We start from the raw sequence: 17,620 nt of genomic DNA, 5'->3' as shown, positions 1-17,620 counted from the left end.
ATTTTTTTATGTATTTCTTTGACTTTATTATTAATGCAAAATTTTTCCGGTAGTGTCCATGCTTTATTCCAATTAATATTTCCGAATATATTATTCCAGTAAAGTACACCTCTAGGTGAGGTGCTTCTTTTATAACAGAATGTGTTACGAATATGTTTATTATTGCATTTTTTATTCAGGATATCAATTCCATTATTCGATAAAGGAGAGTCTATTTTATTTATATGTAACCAGTTCAAGTGAGCCCCACTTAAGTAAAATATGTAATGCCTGGAGGGGCCAGTAAGTGGCGCTGTTTTTTTTCTTGAGACAAAGCTCACAAGCCAGCATGTCGTCACGGGCGGGAGGATAACACAATATGGCAGCCTGACGGTCCTGGCTCGTCACATGCGCGTCGGTAAAGGAGAATGCTTCATGATTGAGGAATTAAGCAGAAGTGAGCTGCGCTTTTGAGGTGAAAGAACTGCGAGTAAGTGGCGTTCCAGTGAGATAAGAAACTCCATAACGGCACGTCGTAGGGCACCGAAGTAAGCTGTTGCTGTGTATGGGAAAGGCTCTAGCTAGCCAGGCTAACGGAGTGTTCTGGAAGGCTACGGAGCTGCAGGACGGCGTGAGTTGTTTTCTTTTACTGCCATACACATCTGTTCCGGGATTGTTGATATTCATTTCTGTCTACCCAATGTATAATTTTACAATGCATGTTCTTCACAGAGGGGAGACAACATTTTCAGAGTTGATCGTCGGTGAGACCGTGCCAGTAGGAGCCGGTCATTTGTCGTCACTTTTCTGTGAGTTTCAGTTTCTGAATGTTGTTACAAAATGTGTAAGCCTAATATTAGGAACATGTAAATAATCAGTGACTTTTATTTTATTATACATTAAGACCGCTGCTGTTGTCTTGTTGGGATTATTTTCTTTTTTTCTTTTTATTCATCCAAGATTTTATGTTTGCTATACCACCAAATTAAACCAAAATTAATGCTGTTCCCTTTCTTTGGAAAAGTCGGGAAATAAAATACCCACATTATTTTGGAGCCACTTGTGTCTGACCCGTTATTCTACACCTGGCTACATATAGAACTGAGAGCAGTTTCATGGCTGCTCTCAGTAAAAATCACAAAATCGTCTGCAACCATCACAGTCCATGGAGATTCCTGTCTAATTGGAAAATAAAACGACATTTTTGTGCAAATCAAAATGTTAACTGTACTTTTATTGGTCTATGCACATTACTAAAATGAAATATAGAAACAATAGATCAAAGTATATCAGCTGATATGTTCTGATATTTCTCTACAGGTTGTTTAGTAGAATGACTTTAGAAAATATAGGTCTTCTTTTGGTGTGCCACCCCAAAATTTAAAGTGGCCCCCCAGCGGCCACCCCCAGGAAAAATTTCTGGAGGTGCCACTGAATCTAAGCAGAAGTAACAAAGTGTAAATAATTAAAGTAAATGAACCAATTATACAAAACCATCATTTATTGAAATTGTTTTTTCTTCAAACCCAAACAGCCACAATGGAGGAGGGAAAGAGCTGCATGTGGCTCCAGAGCCTCAGGTTGGAGATCTCTGATCTAGTCTAACAGTCTATTCATGTTCTGCTGAACAAGACCGCTCACCCCAGCGTGCGTGCATAGCGCACTTCCACCATACCCGTCAGGTGCGCGCCAGCAATATCGCTCAAAGCACCCTCACCTTGCGGCGACTGTGCCCGCGCACAGCATATCCCCACCTTTCCGCGTGCGCCTTTACGCACAGCACACCTCCATCCTTCCACGTGCGCGCCCGCGGGGCGGGGAAAGAGAAAAAAGTAGAAAAGACTAGAGTAATCATAAAAAAGAGCGCGCCTCTTTTTAAAAAGTCAGAAGGGAAAACGAGTCACGAAGGTGCGTCGTCATCCATGACTGTTGTCACGGTAGATTAGATTAGATTAGATTAGATTAGATCGCTTTGGGTGACGATGAATTGGAGACACCCAAAATGTTAACAAGTGAAGCGGATGGATCCGGAATGAGACGGGCCGGGAACGAGAATAAGAGTGACCGCAGCTTCTGTCATGTGTGATACGGTGAAAACCAGCCGCTCAGCTGATCTCTCCCGCCGGAGCGGTGCTCCGCCTCCAACTCTTTTATCGGAACCGGAGCATTCCGGTTCACTTTCACCCCTGGTGACATGTTTGATCCAGCTGGATTTCAGGACTGGTGTCAAGCCAGCATGCTCTCGTTAAACTGCTGTCAAGTGAGCCCTCTCTGAAATACGGCATACGACTTTAATACAATCATTACGATAGCAGCAAAAAAGGCTTCATTTCAAAGTGAGAGTAAAGGGTACCTCCTTGTTTCCAAAGAACCATTTCACTTCTCACTTATAGTATCCTTTCTTGTACTCTTACCAGCAGTTTAAAGAGAGCGTGCTGGCTTGACACCAGTATTTCAGGTCTGCCCACAGGTGGGGGCGTGTCTGTCGACTTGTCTGCTTGTCTCTCATTACAACAGCAGGCGGGACGTTTGCGGAGAAATGCTGAGTTTCCGCGATTCTTTGACAATGGTAGTTGTTGTAGTAAACTCGTGTCGGACCCCATAACATAATACAAAAATAATTTGTTTCCTCCATCTGGGATTTGTAATAGCAGACAGCTTCGATTCGCTCTACCTTTCCACCGCAGGCGCTCTGCCCTACCTTGCAGCCATCAGATCAAATTTCATCTTCCCCTTTTATTAAATTCAAAGACAAATTTAAATTTATCAGTACAAAACAATGACGTCCAACTTATAACAGCAGCATTAAAAAGACTATAAAAATTTTAATAAATAAATATAGCTTCCACCAAGTGGGAGGAAACTGAATTCAGGTTCCGCAGCCCTCGCGGCCCACAGGTTCAGGACAGAATTTTTTTCAAAGGCCACTAGAGGGCGCTCGAAGACCAAGAATGGGGTGCGGCCCCATGGTTAAAAATAACTGGTAAAAAAGCTTAGCCCTGATTGATCGGTTTAAAGCTTAGCCCTGATTGATCGGTTTACAGCTTAGACCTGATTGGCCGGTTGAAAACTGGCTCCTGATTGGTCGGTTTAAAGCTGGCTTCTGATTGTTCGGTTTAAAGCCGGCTCCTGATTGGTCGGTTTAAAGCCGGCTCTTGATTTTTTGGTTTAAAGCTGGCTCCTGATTGGCCGGTTTAAAGCTGGCTCCTGATTGGTTGGTTTAAAGCAGGCTTCTGATTGGTCGGTTTAAAGCCGGCTCTTGATTGGTCGCTTTAAAGCTGGCTCCTGATTGGTTGGTTTAAAGATGGCTCCTGATTGGCCGGTTTAAAGATGGCTCCTGATTGGTTGGTTTAAAGCCGGCTTCTGATTGGTCGGTTTAAAGCCGGCTTCTGATTGGTCGGTTTAAAGCCGGCTCCTGATTGGTCAGTTTAAAACCGGCTCCTGATTTATCGGTTTAAAGCTGGCTCCTGATTGGCCGGTTTAAAGCTGGCACCTGATTGGTTGGTTTGAAGATGGCTCCTGATTGGTCGGTTTAAATACTAGCTAATCTCCAAATTAGCCTAACATTTTTGAGTAAACAAAATTAGTCAAAAATGTTGTCTTGTTTCTAAAAAAAAAATAAACTTTAAATCAACAGAAAAATCCNNNAATTAGCCAAAAAAAAAAACACGTTAGCATGTTGCCAAAACATTAGCTGAACTATAGTTTTTTAAATTTTACTATAAAAGATGAAAATATATATTTTCAAGTTTTGGTCCTAATCTACTTACATTTTTGAAATTTGAAAACTTTTTCATTAATTTCCTATGGTGCATGTTTTGCAAAATATAAAAAAAACTATAAAGTTTATGAACATCAAAAATACAAGCTGTAATATCCTGAATGAACTGAAAGTTTTAATACAAAGATTTGCTGAAATCTCTGAAAGTGTTATTGAGATTTTACATGCCAAACATTTACAGAAAGGAGTAGGAGAATCACTATTGTGTGAATGGTGACTAAACATTCACACAACTATGAGGAAATATTTGAACTCTTCTTGATAATGGTAGATTCTATGATGATGGTGGTGATCAGTTCAAACGGGTGTCTTCCATTTAGGTGACAGGTTGATCAGGAGAGTCTAACTGGTCTTAACTAGAACTCTTCATGGTTACTAGAGGATTGAATACTTATTTGCTCCACTGCACTTACAGTTACTTCCAGAAACAGCTTAATTTACCAAATCCTTAAACTGCAGATGTCTTCGGCTGAATGATGGGTCTGAGGGAGCTTCAATCAGAAACCACCACTTATCTCCTGTGTTCAGCATCCTGAGTTTCTGGTGAGTCGGTCTGAATGTGTCTGGTGTATGAGAACAGCTGTGAATGTGCTTGTAGCATGCGCTGTAAATGAAATGTCAGACATTCACAGGCTCCAAAAAATAAAACAGGAACACTGTTTATTTCAGCAGTTAACCAGAAAAAAAAATGATAAATACAAGTTATTTCTCACACATTACAGATGTAATCAGCTGAGTTTCAGTTAGAAATAATTTAATAATAATTTATCCAAAGCTTGATTAAACTTTGTCCAAATATATTCTCACTGGCCAGCGGAACCACAGATCCTAAACAGAAATTAAAGTAATATGAAATCACAAAACAATGATCAATAAGGCATCAAAGGTTACCGTTGGATCTTCATTTTGAGAAGAGGAAACATCCTGCGAGGCTTTTTATTTCAAAAATGTTATGAAAACCATCAGTAAACCATGTTTACCCAACAGACACTTCTATTCTTTGTCATGATGTGTGCTTCTTCAGATTTATGCTGTAGACTTTTCCCTACTTAGCCTTTTTTGCTTTTTTACCATTGGCTGTGTGACTCCTCCCCTGTAGCGTTCCAAACAGGAAGTACCTGCTGGTTCCAAGAAGCCAAAATCCCATAGACTTCTTTAGAGAAATAAACGGCCATTGCTCAGTCCTTGTATCAGTCAGAATAACCGTTCTTGCTCTGATACCTGTTTTTTTTTTAACATGCTCTCTATATAATCCTCATTTTTGTTGTACTTTGAGTTATAAACTGACCAATCAGAGGGCTCAGTAAAAGTAGGTGGCCTCACATTGAACATGTGACAGATTTTGAGTTAGGGGTGTGGCCTTCCAACATGCTCACTCCTGATTGGTCAGAGTGGTTGTCGTAGAAACGTTGACTCAGAGCGACTCGGACCAATCACTGCTTACTGATGTCGTCTGGCTCCAACATGGCGTGCCCATAAAAATTATGACTGAATTAACTTCATTTGGTTGGAGCAGACAGTAAACCATTTTCTATGGATGACGTCACACTCACTCTGCCCAGTTCTCATGTACGTTCAATGTTTTTTACTCATAATACAGAGTTTTGATCACTTCATGTCTTTCTGAAAGTCTTTGGAGTGCTCTGACTCTTCTAAAGCATCAATAGATAGATTGCAGCTTGAGAACTCTGGAGACTAACTGGAAAAGTTGAACCAAACTTGGGAGTGAACTTTTATTGAAGCTATCCAAATTCTCTCCTTCTCCCTAAGTACTGAAAAACTATATAGTGCAGAACTATCCACTTCCTGGATTTGAAAGCAATTTGGACTCCATGTTCACAACTTTTATTATTATTTTTTAACTGCAAATAAGATGTTACTGATTTCCCAAAGTAAAAATGTAATAAGCATGAACATTTTATAGATTATTTATGAATCCACTGAGTTCTGAAAATGGAAACTTGAATGATTTATGAAAATTAAATGAAAAGAAATTTTTCTTCCACATAAACTGTTCAAAAATGATTTATATTTGCTCATCTAGTGAGCATCAAATCACACTTTTTTTTTGTTTGTTTGTTTTGTTTTTTGCAGAGAATTCTGGGAAATTATGGAATTCTAGGTTCAGAAAACCTGACATTATGGCAAATGCCATAAATATTTAGTGTAGTGAACAGTGATGAAATGTGGACACAACCTGAGAGAGAGGACAGTCTAACACAGAGCCTGAGCAGATCAGGTCCAGTTCTGGAGCTGCTGTCAGATGAAGAGCGGCTGCTCCTGCGCAGTCAGCAGGCGGTACATGGCTGCAGGCATGGTCTTCATGTGGATCTGGAACATGAGGCACAAGCATCAACATTTTCAGCAGCTGAGATAAGTCAGTCTGAAAACACTACCTCCACATCCAGATAGCTACACCAGCTCAAGACAAAGTCAAGACCCGGTGGGCAGAAAATATGGGATCCGAATGGGTTTGTCCACATTGGCTTAAGTGTGCACTCAGTGGGTTGGCTTGCTATGCTCGCCAGCCGCCTACTGGATGCAAGCTTGATACAGTTGAGCTTGCTACAGCTAGCATGCTACGGCGTCCACCAGTAGGCTGGATAGTGTAGTGAGCCAGGCCACTGAGTGCCCACCTAAGCTAATGTAGGCAAACACAGGTGGGGCCACCACAGAAACTCCAGACAAACCAAATTAGGGTCCACATTTTCTTTCCATTTGGACCCACTCGGCCTTGCTGGCTGCCCCACCTCCATGAACGGATCCATCCATCAAACTGAAAACTGCTGAATTTCTCAGATCAGGTTTTGTAATCAAGTCTACATGAGTCTACTGAAAAGTTTACAATCACTATGGTATTAATTTTCTTTACTGATTAATATAAATGATTTGTCATGGATGCTTTGAAACTTGATTACATCAATGATATTAATGATCCTTAATATCCTGAATCTATAAATATTTGATATTAAGTCCTGAACCGGATATTGATAATTCATGTAGAGAAAATGGTCGAGTCGGGGTGGGATTATATAAGTTCACTTCCTTCCACTCCCTTTCAAGCGATCAACTTCAAGATTCTTTCTGTGATATGTTATTTCATGTATTGTGACCTGATTGCTTGAAATAAACCATTTCATTCATTCATTCATTCATACATTGAGCCTCACCTTTCCCACTGCGTTGGACAGGATATGGACAATCTTCTCGTGTGGCGTTGCCACCACGCTCTGGCCGTTGATCTCAATGATGCGGTGACCCACCCTGACCCCGCCCCGCTCCGCGATGCCCCCACGCACAAGGCTGCAGATCTGTGGAAGGACATGTGACTGCTTCCATCCAGCATCTTCACACACAGATGTCATTCAAAGCAGAGGGTCCACACTTTTACCCACAATGCCGTTCTGTACACTGAAGCCCAGTTGGAGGCGAAGGGCCGGCCGTCTGATGAGAACCGTGGTGACTGGGGGACATCTCACTACGTTCATCTGGACCCGAGTCTGGTTCTTCAGATCCTGTTCATCAAGACACAGGAGGCTGAAGGATCTGTCTAAAGATGAGGAGGAAGGAAAAGGACGAGGAAGAAGACTGGAAAACGGCATGGAGGAGGGGAAAAGAAAAGGAAGGAAAAGACTAGGAATGAGGAGAAAGAAAACTTCAAAGAGAAGGTGGAGCAGACGACAGATGAGCTTCCTGCTGTCTCATCATCACAACTGGAGCAGGGAACCATGAGGGCGACGGTAGGACCCACAGACACGTCATGTGACCTTCGCTTAGATGTGGTGGACTCACCTTTATGATGTTCTGGCAGCTGGACAGCGGCAATCCCACCAAGCTGGTTCCATTGACGGACATGATCTGGTCTCCAGTGTTCAGCTTTCCAGACCTCTCAGCCGGACCTCCGTGCATCATGTTGGCGATGATGGCGGTGGGCAGGATGGAGCCCCACCCACTCTCCACGATGGCCAACCCCAGAATCTCACCCCTCTCCTTCTCTATGGACACCTGAGCTCACAGACGGACAGCAGCAGCTTCAGGTGGTCTCATCCAACATCTGATGGTCCACAACAATACAGACAGGAGGTTTGTAGTCCAGAAAATACCTGGAACCGCTTGAATGCTACGTTCACACTGGACATGTGATGTTCAAGAACTCAGGTTCTTGAACATACAAATGGCATGCTCACACTGGACAGACAGGGAGGAGCTTCTTTTTCTTCTTCTTTTTCTATTATTTACCTACAGTTGAAAGAGTCTTTGTGCAAAATGTCAAAGCAGTGCAAATCTGGTGAATCTCCAATTTAATATATAAGAAAGACTTACTTTCATAGAGCTCCAGCCAGGCACAAACCACAGCTATCAATTTAATAATAATAATTCATGATCAATTTTTAAACGGTTGCCACTTCTGTGAAGTAAAAGGGACACCACCCCTACAAAATCTGAGTCCCTAATTCACATGTCTCAGACCCAAGGCCCGGGGGTCGGATCCAGCCCTACAGGTAATTCTATCCGGCCCTCCAGATCATTTTATTTTATTGTTATTAATGGCCCAATCTTGTACTGATGGTAGTTAGACGAATATTTCAGCTAGATGCCAGGTGTTTTGAGTCAAAACTTTTGACTAATTTAGAGTTTTCTTTTTAATTTTTTAAGGATAATATTTACATGCTAGCTGTTTTGGCTATTTTAGGCTTTTTGTTTAGCTTTTTAGGCTATTTTGGAGTTAGGCCAATATTTCAACTAAATTTCAGCTGTTTTGCCTAATTTAGGCTTTTTTTTTTTTTTAGCTTTTTAGGCTATTTTAGAGTTTAGCAAATATTTCAGCGACATGCTCGCTGTTTTGGCTAGCCTGCACCTTTTTTCTCTTTTTTTAGGCTAGTTAGCTAATATTTTAGCTGGCTATTAGCTTCAACTTTTTCAGCTATCAGCTTTAGCGTTTATAGCCATCAATTTAAATATCTTAAGCTACCAGCAACAGAATCTTCAGCAGCCAAATTCAGCTTACAGCATTCACACTAGCATTATCACAGGTAATGCTATATATCCAGTTCATCATTATGTTAAAAAGTTACATTTTTAAAGTTTTAAAATTTAGTTTCAGAATGTCCAATAACTGTTTGGCCCGCGCCCTAAGGAACGTTTGGATTTTGGCCCGTTGAGCGATTGAGTTTGACACCCTTGCCCTAATTGCTCAAAGTTCAACTGGTTTACTTTTAACTTTTAACGTGTATTGAATGTAGAGCTGAAAACAGTCTTAAAGTGTGCCTAGCTACACATGGACACGAGAGTTGGAAGGCTGAAATCTACATTTTCACGTTTGCATAGACTTTTCACTGGAAGTGCTTGCTTGTATGCACGTTGCTGAGGTGGACATGAACGTTGCTTCAGAGTTTTCGGAGTCACTGAAAAGGTGAGATTAGGTCTACTTACAGCCCTGCTGTTCTCAGACTTGGAGAAGTGGACCAGGTCTTCGTTGTACATGTCTGGGGAGCTCAGCATGTCACTGTACTCCCTCTGGCTCAGGTCTCGGGGATTGATGCCGCTGACCCGCAGGAACTCCTGGTACGCCACACTAAAGGCCTGCCCAATGGACTGGGCGATCATCTGGGCCTGGTCCACAAACAGAAAAGTACACAAGAAGAAAACTAGAACCAGAACCAGAGGAGCTTCTCTCTATTATGATGCTTCAGTCCCAGAACTTGTGGTGACCCCAGAATCATTGAAACTCCTCAGCAGCTCATGTGCCTGTCAGACACTGTCTGTCACCCTTTGAAGTTCTGGTGAAATTGAGGCAATATTTCCTGACAGAGGCTTCATAGTTCTGTGGTTCTTACGTCCTCGGATTCAAACACGTGACACGTCATCCTGGACGGACTCTTGCCATCTTCTCCTGGATCCGGAGCTTCCTGGGACTCCTGAGAGTCGAGCTGAGGCGGCCTTCTTCGGACCATCAGAACCACCACATTCCCGATGTCTGCGATGTATACCACGCTCCGTAAGGGCTGGTCCATCACGGTTTCCTGCGAGCACAGGAAGATGGCGGCACAGGTGTAACTTCTCGACTCATCCATATTCAGCAGGCTGTACTCCGTTTAACTGGGTGGGTTTTGTGTTTAAGCAAGTACCTGAGAATCTGTGTTCAGCACTTTGACCCTCTGCGTGGAGATGAAGAGGTCCACCTCCATCTGAGACGCTTTACCGACCTGCAGAAACATGTTGGCACAGAGACATGGTCGGACTAAGCAGACAAACACTGGAATTTAAAAGTGTCATGATTCTAGTCTCTTCTGGTTTTGTTATTTAATGGTTTTGTCATGTTTAAGATTATTTAGTAAATGTTTAAGATTCCGCCACTAAGTCTTTTCTCCTGCGTTTGGGTCTGTCACCACAATCCCTGACAGAATGACCTGACCTCCTTGGACCCTGCAGGATAACTTTTTCTGCAGTGGCAAGGTTCTCTGTTACTGCAGTTCACGCCATGCCTGATGGGGTTTCCTACAGTAATCTCAAGTCATCTCATACAACGTTCACCGAATCCGTTCCTGAGGGGGACTTGTCAGGACCATCCTTCAAGATTTATGTTCCTGTGGCAAAAAAAGACTGGCAAAAAAAAAGAAAGACAAAAAGAGGCAAACAAAAAAAGACAAAAAAAGGCAGGTGAAAAAAGGCAAAAAAAAAAGTTACAAAAGGGCAAAAAATAAAGAGAGGCAAAAAGGGAAAAAAAAGGAGAGGCAAAAAAGGCACACAGAAAGATAGACAAAAAGCACCAAATAAAAGGCAGGCAATAATAACAAAACAACAAAAAAAAAAGTTAAAAAAAGCAAGAAAAAAAGAGATTCACAAAAGGGAAAAAAGACAGGCAAAAAAAGCACAAGAAAGACAGGTAAAAAAAATACACAAAGAAAGACAGGCAAAAAAGACAGGCAAAGAGAGGCAAACAAAGACAGACAGAAAAGGCAGCCAAAAAAGGAGAAAAGGGACAGGCAAAAAAAGACAAAAAGAAAGACAGGCAAAAAGGCAAAAAAAAGCCAAATAAAAGGCAGACTAGAAAAGCCAAAAAAAAAAGAAAACAAAAAGGCAAAAAAAAAACAACAACAGGCAAACAAAATATATAAAAAAAACAGGCCAAAAAAAGACAGACATGCAAAAAAAACTGACGGGGGCTGCCCCTCTTCATGTGTCAGTTCCTGACAAGGGTCATCTGCACCACTCTTTTGCGTTCCCTGTCCTTGAGGATTGGTTATCGCTCATCCCCTTTGGCTAAATTTCCTGTTCTGGATGAGAGTTGCCGGGACTTCTCCCCTTCCTGTGTCTTGTCCCTGGGAAGAGTCATTGGGACGGCTCCTCTTCACGTCTGTTCCTGAGGAGGGGTTCCGTTACCCCTCACATCAGGACTTTTCTGGACTTTTATTTTGCTTTTAAGGGTCCCCTCCTCTTGGGTGTTCTGGGCATCTGGGATCTGCCTTTTTGGGGAGGGGTACTGTCATGATTCTCTGATTAGGTTTTGTCATGTTTAAGTTTATTTAGTAAATGTTTAAGTTTCTGACACCAAGTGGACTCCTGTGTGGCACCCTCACTTTCTTTGGACCGAACTGTGTCTGACAGAACTCAAAGGGATTCTGACCGTGCTGAACTGGATGAATGAAAGTATTCTGCAGTAACAGGTTCCGTAAAGCTGTTTTTCATCAGACAGTCCCTAACTGGACCCACAATGTCTTTAGGTCCAGAAGAAAGACATTTCAGACATTTAAGTTTCTTCTACTGCTGGGAGACTGTAGCTGGTTGTCCAGCGGCTGTGAGTGAAGATGGTGATGATCTGAGGTTTAAGTGTCTCCTCAGCTGTGGTTAATGAAGATTACTGAGCATGTGAGCATTTAGGAGACCAGGCACACGTGCACGGGCCTCACCTTGATGCGGTTCACAGCCTCCTCTGCCTGCTTCGTCCGGACGCTCCGGGACGGCGTCTTTTCTGACAGCAAGGGGGTGGAGCCCCGGTAGATGGCTGCAAACAGAATCCCACTGATCAGGTCTTCTGGGTCACACGGGCCTGGAACTGAACAGTGGAGAAGATGATGTCATTACTGCACCGTCTCTGGGAGATGGCAGACAGAACCTGAGGATGCAGGAACAAACACAGGTGATATGGTGGTGTGAAAACGCCTAGAGGTCAGCGCTGCTCCAGTCTGATGTCATTTATTCTAGTCTGCTACCATCAGCTGCTGCTTTTTCAAATGTGTCAGCTGCTTCCATCACTGTATGGTAATGGTCACACGACAGAGGCTGAAGCAATCAGACTAAAGTACATGAACCTGCTACCCATAGTCTGTTCTGAACAGGAGGCAGAATGAATGAATGATCTTGTGGAACCATCATGGATAAAAATCCAACCATCAGCATGAAGCTCCACTAATATTAAATAAAGCAGCTGGAGGAAAATCTGAATTTTCTCATCACTCCTGGAGGAGTGGATCCACCAGAGAAAGCTTCTGTAAACCTAAAACACTCTGAGGTTCATGGATCTCTGTGGCAGATTACTGCTGCAGATCCTCCATGAACCGCGGTTCATGCAGGTCTGCTGTCGTCTGCGTTCATGGTCCGTACTCACCCTCCACGTATGCAGGAAAGGTCGGTGGGATTTTCCTGGACTACAAAAGAAGAAGTGAAGGGTTAAAACAATACAGAGGGTCATCCTGATGTTCAGGAAGGGTCTAATTCCTGCAGAACTAACCTCTTTACTGGAGGCAGACGCTTCCAGGTTGTCATCCTGCAGCAGGAGTCTGCTGGACATCTCTGCTCCTGGAGGAGGGGGTGAGTCCAGACGTGGGGGCTGCACAGTGAGAGAAAAACTCATTACATGAACGGGGATGGTCAGTCTGAGCTCAGGTCCACAAAAGCTCCACAGATACAGACCGAGCTGCTGGAAGACCTGTTGTTATGACTACCGTCTGAACTGCTTAGTTTGGGCTGACCTGAAACAAGTCTTTTTGTGGTTGTTGCCAACATGACAGGCCATAATTACACCAGCTTTAACCAGATCTGATTTGGTGGTCCACTCTGAGGGGATTTAGTCTGTTTGAATGTGGTCTAATATGATCTGGAGTATTTTTTCTTTTTTGGTTTGACCTTTCCAAAACATGGGACAGAAATAGGTTTCTTCAGAACAACGGGTTAGTAGAAGTGCAGCGCAAATCCAGGCATTGTAATCTACGATGTATGAGGACTCAGGTTAGGGAGGCTAACAGTTATAAAGGATCCAACACCACTCACAATAAGTTAGGAGTATTGTGAAAAACTCAGTGGATATCTTAAGACAATGTTTGTTTGACTTTACAGATTTTCAGGATATGGAGACAATTGCATGGTGGTGATAGACACTCTTCATTTAGGCTATAGAAGCTGATTTTGTCAGTCAGTCATTCATGAACAGATGACATCGGTGAACAGATGAGCAGCTCCACCTGGTCTTGGCATCTTCATGTTGGTCATAGACAGTCAAGTGTTGCAGGTGAACTTTGTGAGTCTCAAAGTATCATCAGCAGACTTTCATCCAGACATAGAACTACTGACCAGGAGTGGACGAGTGATGGACTACAACCAGGACCAGAACCTGAGGACCTCTGACCTCAGACATGGTTAGAAAATCCACACAGCTGCAGGCTGATTACCAGATGTGAGGGGACCAGGGTTCATAGACAAACCATTCACAATCCATTCCACCACTTTGACTGAAATGCAGGAGAATCCACTGACACCAAGACACCACCATGAACGGTTGCAGAAGATGCACTGCAATAGTTCACTGGTGATAACACTCCATCATATGGTGTCAGAATTGTCTCAGCTGGACTTCAAGTAGTGGAAGTTCCTCATATAGTTTTGACCAGCAATGACCTCTGACCTGAACCCCATAGAGCATGTCTGGGACCGGCTGAAGCGCAGACTAGAAGATTGGACCTCACCCCGAGTGACCTGCAGAACTGCATGTAGAACTCGTGAAGAGTGGAGCGCCTTAGAAGATCATCATGAGTCTAGAGAGGAGATGGGACGCTGCTACCAGCCTGTCACTGCAGCAAATGGTAGAAATACCTGCTATTACATGCTCAATGTTTTTTTGGGGGGCTATCTTTATTATTGTCTTAATTTTTGGGGTCATAAATATTAAACTAATAAAGCTATTTTTTCTTCTCATTCATTATTATCAATAAAAACTTTTACATATTTCTTTAAAATTCAGACCAAATAGGAAAAGCACTCGTATAAATAACAATATCTCTAGTTTATATTGAATGATGTAAAATAATAAATCACAATTAACTTAATACAACATTAAGTGATTTAAACCAGTTAGTAGTTCCTGAGATTAACATAAGCTCCGCCCACAAACAATGACAGCTGAAGAAATTTCATGATGGAAGAGAAACCATCAACAACTCTAAACATTATTTTAAATAACCAATAAATTAAACATATTTAAGACAGTTATTAAGAACATAAATATATATACTATTAATAATTTGCATCTGCTTGATTAATGAAACATTCACAAATTAATTTAACAATACTGATAAAACATTTTTGTCTATTCAGTTAGTTTTATTGAGTTGATCAAACCATTTTTTAATGAATTATGCATTCACTATTTATATTTGAAATTATTTTTTATCACTAAAAACAAATATTTTGGCAGTTTTCTCCAAGCTGCTGCAGTATTCCCAAAATACAGCATCTCTGAGTTCCCGTCAATCCCACCTCATTCTGATCCTGTGGATCAGCGTCCTGCCTCTGCTTGGCTTGTTCCTCCTCCAACTTCTCCACCTGGTACATCCAGAAGTTCTCCATGGTGTGTTTGAGGCAGCTCAGCGGCAGAATGACGGGCGCTCAGAACTGCAGCGTCACAGCCGTGCTCCTCAGGTGACAGAGGCGCCGTCATGGAATCAGAGCTGACTCCTCATGCTGGTGGTGAACAGCTGCTGCTTGATGACATCTTCACCAAGAAATGTCATTCAAGCTGCTGCTTTAAAGGTTTCCTACAGCATTGATCTGATTCCTACAATGATGCATAAAAACACATTCCAGTGATAAACAGAGAAGCTGCATCACCTGATGATACTGGATCCTTCATGAAATATTTAGGCTGCTGTCTCGGTTACTGTTGTCTCTGCATACACGCTTAATAAATCATGGAGAGGAAGGAGAAGCAGGAGCACAAAGCTGTCAACAATCATGTTTGCATGGCATCAGGAATGTTTCTCCAATCAAGAACTGAAGTCCTCCTCCATTAATGACAGGGTGGTAGTACACTTCAAGTTTTATTTATTAAGTACAGCAAGTATACTTTAGAGCGTATACTGTAAGAAGTATACTAACTGAATACGTCTTCTGACTAAATTGGAACATTTTATGTTTACAATAAATTATAGTTTATGTTAAGTAACTTCAAGTAATGCCTCACTTTTTTAGACAAAGTATACTTGTGGTACACTTAATTAGATTTCTTTTGTAACTTCAGAGCACTATCAACGGGTGATTTGACATGATCTTCAATATGTTGCATGGGTCCTTGGTATATCCCATGTCCTTTTGAACAGATTTAGTTCACTTTTTTTTACATTTTCAATACTTGACTTCAAACATATGGCCAGACCATAAGTAGATGTGTTAAGAGTTTTAGTAATCCACCTCATAGGACAAACAACATGGAATCTGTATGAAAATCTTGGTTTCATTTGATTTAAGATTCCTTTAAGACAGAACATTTATGAGTTTTCATTTCAAAATTTGTGGCTTTTGCTCTCATTTTACAGCCAATGCACTAATAGGTTGATGTCCCTCAGGGAAAAACGTAAACTTACAGAAATGTTGAGTTCATGTGGTGTTTGAATGATAGGAAAAAACTAAAAAAAACACACATGAATGTGGGAAAAACAACACATATTCCATCACCACATTAATGCAAGTTAATAGCTGAAAACGATGAAGCTAAAATATTAAAATTAGCATTAAATACTACAGAAAAAAATGTAGGTTAGCCAAAACAGCTAGCGTGTAGCTAAAAAAATAGCTAAACAGTACCTTTACTAAGATTTATGTAGGCTATATTTGAGTTTAGCTTATATTTCAGCTTCATGCTAGCTGTTTTGGTTAATTTAGACTTCGTTTTCAGTTTTTTTAGACTATTTTGAAGCTTAGCTATTTTTTGGTCTACATGCTAGCTGTTTAGGATAACTTAAATTTTTTGTTTGTTTGTTTTGTAGTTTTTAGGCTAATCTGTCATTTGCAAAAAATTTAGCCTCAGTGTTTTCAGCTATTAATTTCAGCATCTTCAGCGCCCAAATTCAGCTTACAGCATTCGCATTAGCATTATCTCAGGTAATTCTATATATCTATACAACTGCATATTTAAAAGGCACATAACCAGTCTCTAGAGAGGTATTTATTATGGTTAATATGGATTCACTAATAAGGGGGAAGATTTCTTTAAAAAGTTTAGTGGGGATTGGGTCTAAGAGACAAGTGGAGGTTTTAGAAGACGTAATAACTGATGCTATTTCTGCTTGGTCGACAGCAGTAAAGCAGTCTAATGTTACAGACGTTTCTATGGATGCCTTTATTTCTACGACTTCTGCCTGCTTTGGGTCGATAGTGGGAATAACCACATTTAGCTTCTGTCTAATATTTGAGATTTTATTATCAAAGAATTGAAGGAAATCTTCAGAGCTGATAGTAGCAGGAATATGTGGTTCAACCGAGCTGTGGCTGCTGGTCAGCCTGGCTATAGTACTAAAGAGAAATCTTGGATTATTTGCATTTTCTGCTATTAAAGTTGAGTAATATTGAGTTCTCGCTTTACGCAGGGATTTTTTATAACTTAAGAGGCTGCATTTCCAAGCATTCAGAGAGTGCTCTGAGCCAGAACGGCGCCATTTTCTTTCTAATTTACGAGTTATTTGTTTTAGGGAACGTGTTTCAGCGTTAAACCATGGTGCTACTCTGTTTTGTCTAACAAGCTTGAGTTTCAGAGGGGCAACAGCATCAAGTGTTCCTCTGAGGGCTTGCATGGTATCATTGACAAACTGCTCATTATCAACGGGGCTTAAAGTGCTCTGAGGATATTTATCTAACATGTTACTAAACATTGGTTGGACTGTTAGTTTAAATTCAGATACAGAACGGTCGGATAATGATCTTTTAAGCTCTTTCTTATTTATAGGAGCAGTAGCATTTTCTAATTTAAACTGAAAGGTAATTAGAAAATGATCTGAGAGTATGGGGTTATGAGGAAGGACATTCAGCTGGCTAATCTCAACTCCATTAGTTAAAACAAGGTCCAGGGTGTGCTTGTGACAGTGAGTAGGTTGATTTACATTTTGCGTGAAACCAACATTTTCTAATAAAGCCGCAAATGCATTTCCAAGACAGTCATTAGAGTCGTCCAAATGAATATTAAAATCCCCTGTTATTATAATTTTATCAGTCTTTGATCAAATCTGTATTTTCTGCTCCATAATACAAATTAATACAAATCTTGTATATTTTTCTTTTCAGACCAAACTCAGCTTTTTTAAGAGGGACAGCTTGCAGACTCAGTGACTGATAAACTAAATCTACGGCCCTCTTCCTACTGATTTATGGTCTCCTTCCTTTACGGAGCACTCTACAGCTTCCAGGAGAAGACAAAGAAGGCACACAGCTCCTTCCCTCCACCCTCTGGATGCTTCACTCTAAAAATGTTGGACTAGAGATTTCTCTCAGCTGTTCTGGAATCTGGTCCTCCCATCTGAGGAGTTGGATCAACTGAATTAAGGGTCTGGGACCGCCTTCTGTAACACAGATAAATGGACTTCTGAGCAGGACCTA

The 17,620-nt window shown here is 41.4% G+C and overlaps 1 protein-coding gene and 1 long non-coding RNA gene across 3 annotated transcripts; one reads left to right on the top strand and one right to left on the bottom strand.

Annotated features, from left to right (window-relative positions):
* Positions 1 to 231: 231 nt before the first annotated feature.
* LOC112137800 lies at positions 232 to 17,493 on the top strand. Of its 2 annotated transcripts, none has more exons than XR_002917614.2 (4): positions 232 to 610; positions 712 to 788; positions 4,220 to 4,303; positions 5,855 to 5,946. It is a non-coding gene; the product is annotated as an uncharacterized LOC112137800 (long non-coding RNA). The 2 variants fall into 2 exon arrangements; XR_002917613.2 differs by lacking the exon at positions 5,855 to 5,946 and adding an exon at positions 17,309 to 17,493 and having other exon boundaries at positions 233 to 610.
* apba1a (amyloid beta (A4) precursor protein-binding, family A, member 1a) lies at positions 5,957 to 14,609 on the bottom strand. The gene is made up of 11 exons (XM_024260290.2): positions 14,513 to 14,609; positions 12,492 to 12,590; positions 12,369 to 12,408; positions 11,671 to 11,816; positions 9,889 to 9,966; positions 9,598 to 9,783; positions 9,194 to 9,373; positions 7,553 to 7,765; positions 7,156 to 7,275; positions 6,931 to 7,071; positions 5,957 to 6,091 (listed from the first exon to the last, which is right to left on the bottom strand). Exons 1-11 carry the CDS (start codon positions 14,600 to 14,602, stop codon positions 6,020 to 6,022), a joined length of 1,365 nt encoding a protein of 454 aa, XP_024116058.1. The 5' UTR covers positions 14,603 to 14,609; the 3' UTR covers positions 5,957 to 6,019.
* Positions 17,494 to 17,620: the final 127 nt, after the last annotated feature.

The sequence above is a fragment of the Oryzias melastigma genome, linkage group LG9, assembly GCF_002922805.2.
Source record: "Oryzias melastigma strain HK-1 linkage group LG9, ASM292280v2, whole genome shotgun sequence".
Classification (NCBI taxonomy): Eukaryota; Metazoa; Chordata; class Actinopteri; order Beloniformes; family Adrianichthyidae; genus Oryzias; species Oryzias melastigma.
The sequence above is the reverse complement of the archived record's forward strand: the minus strand, read 5'-3'. Positions and strand labels throughout refer to the sequence as shown.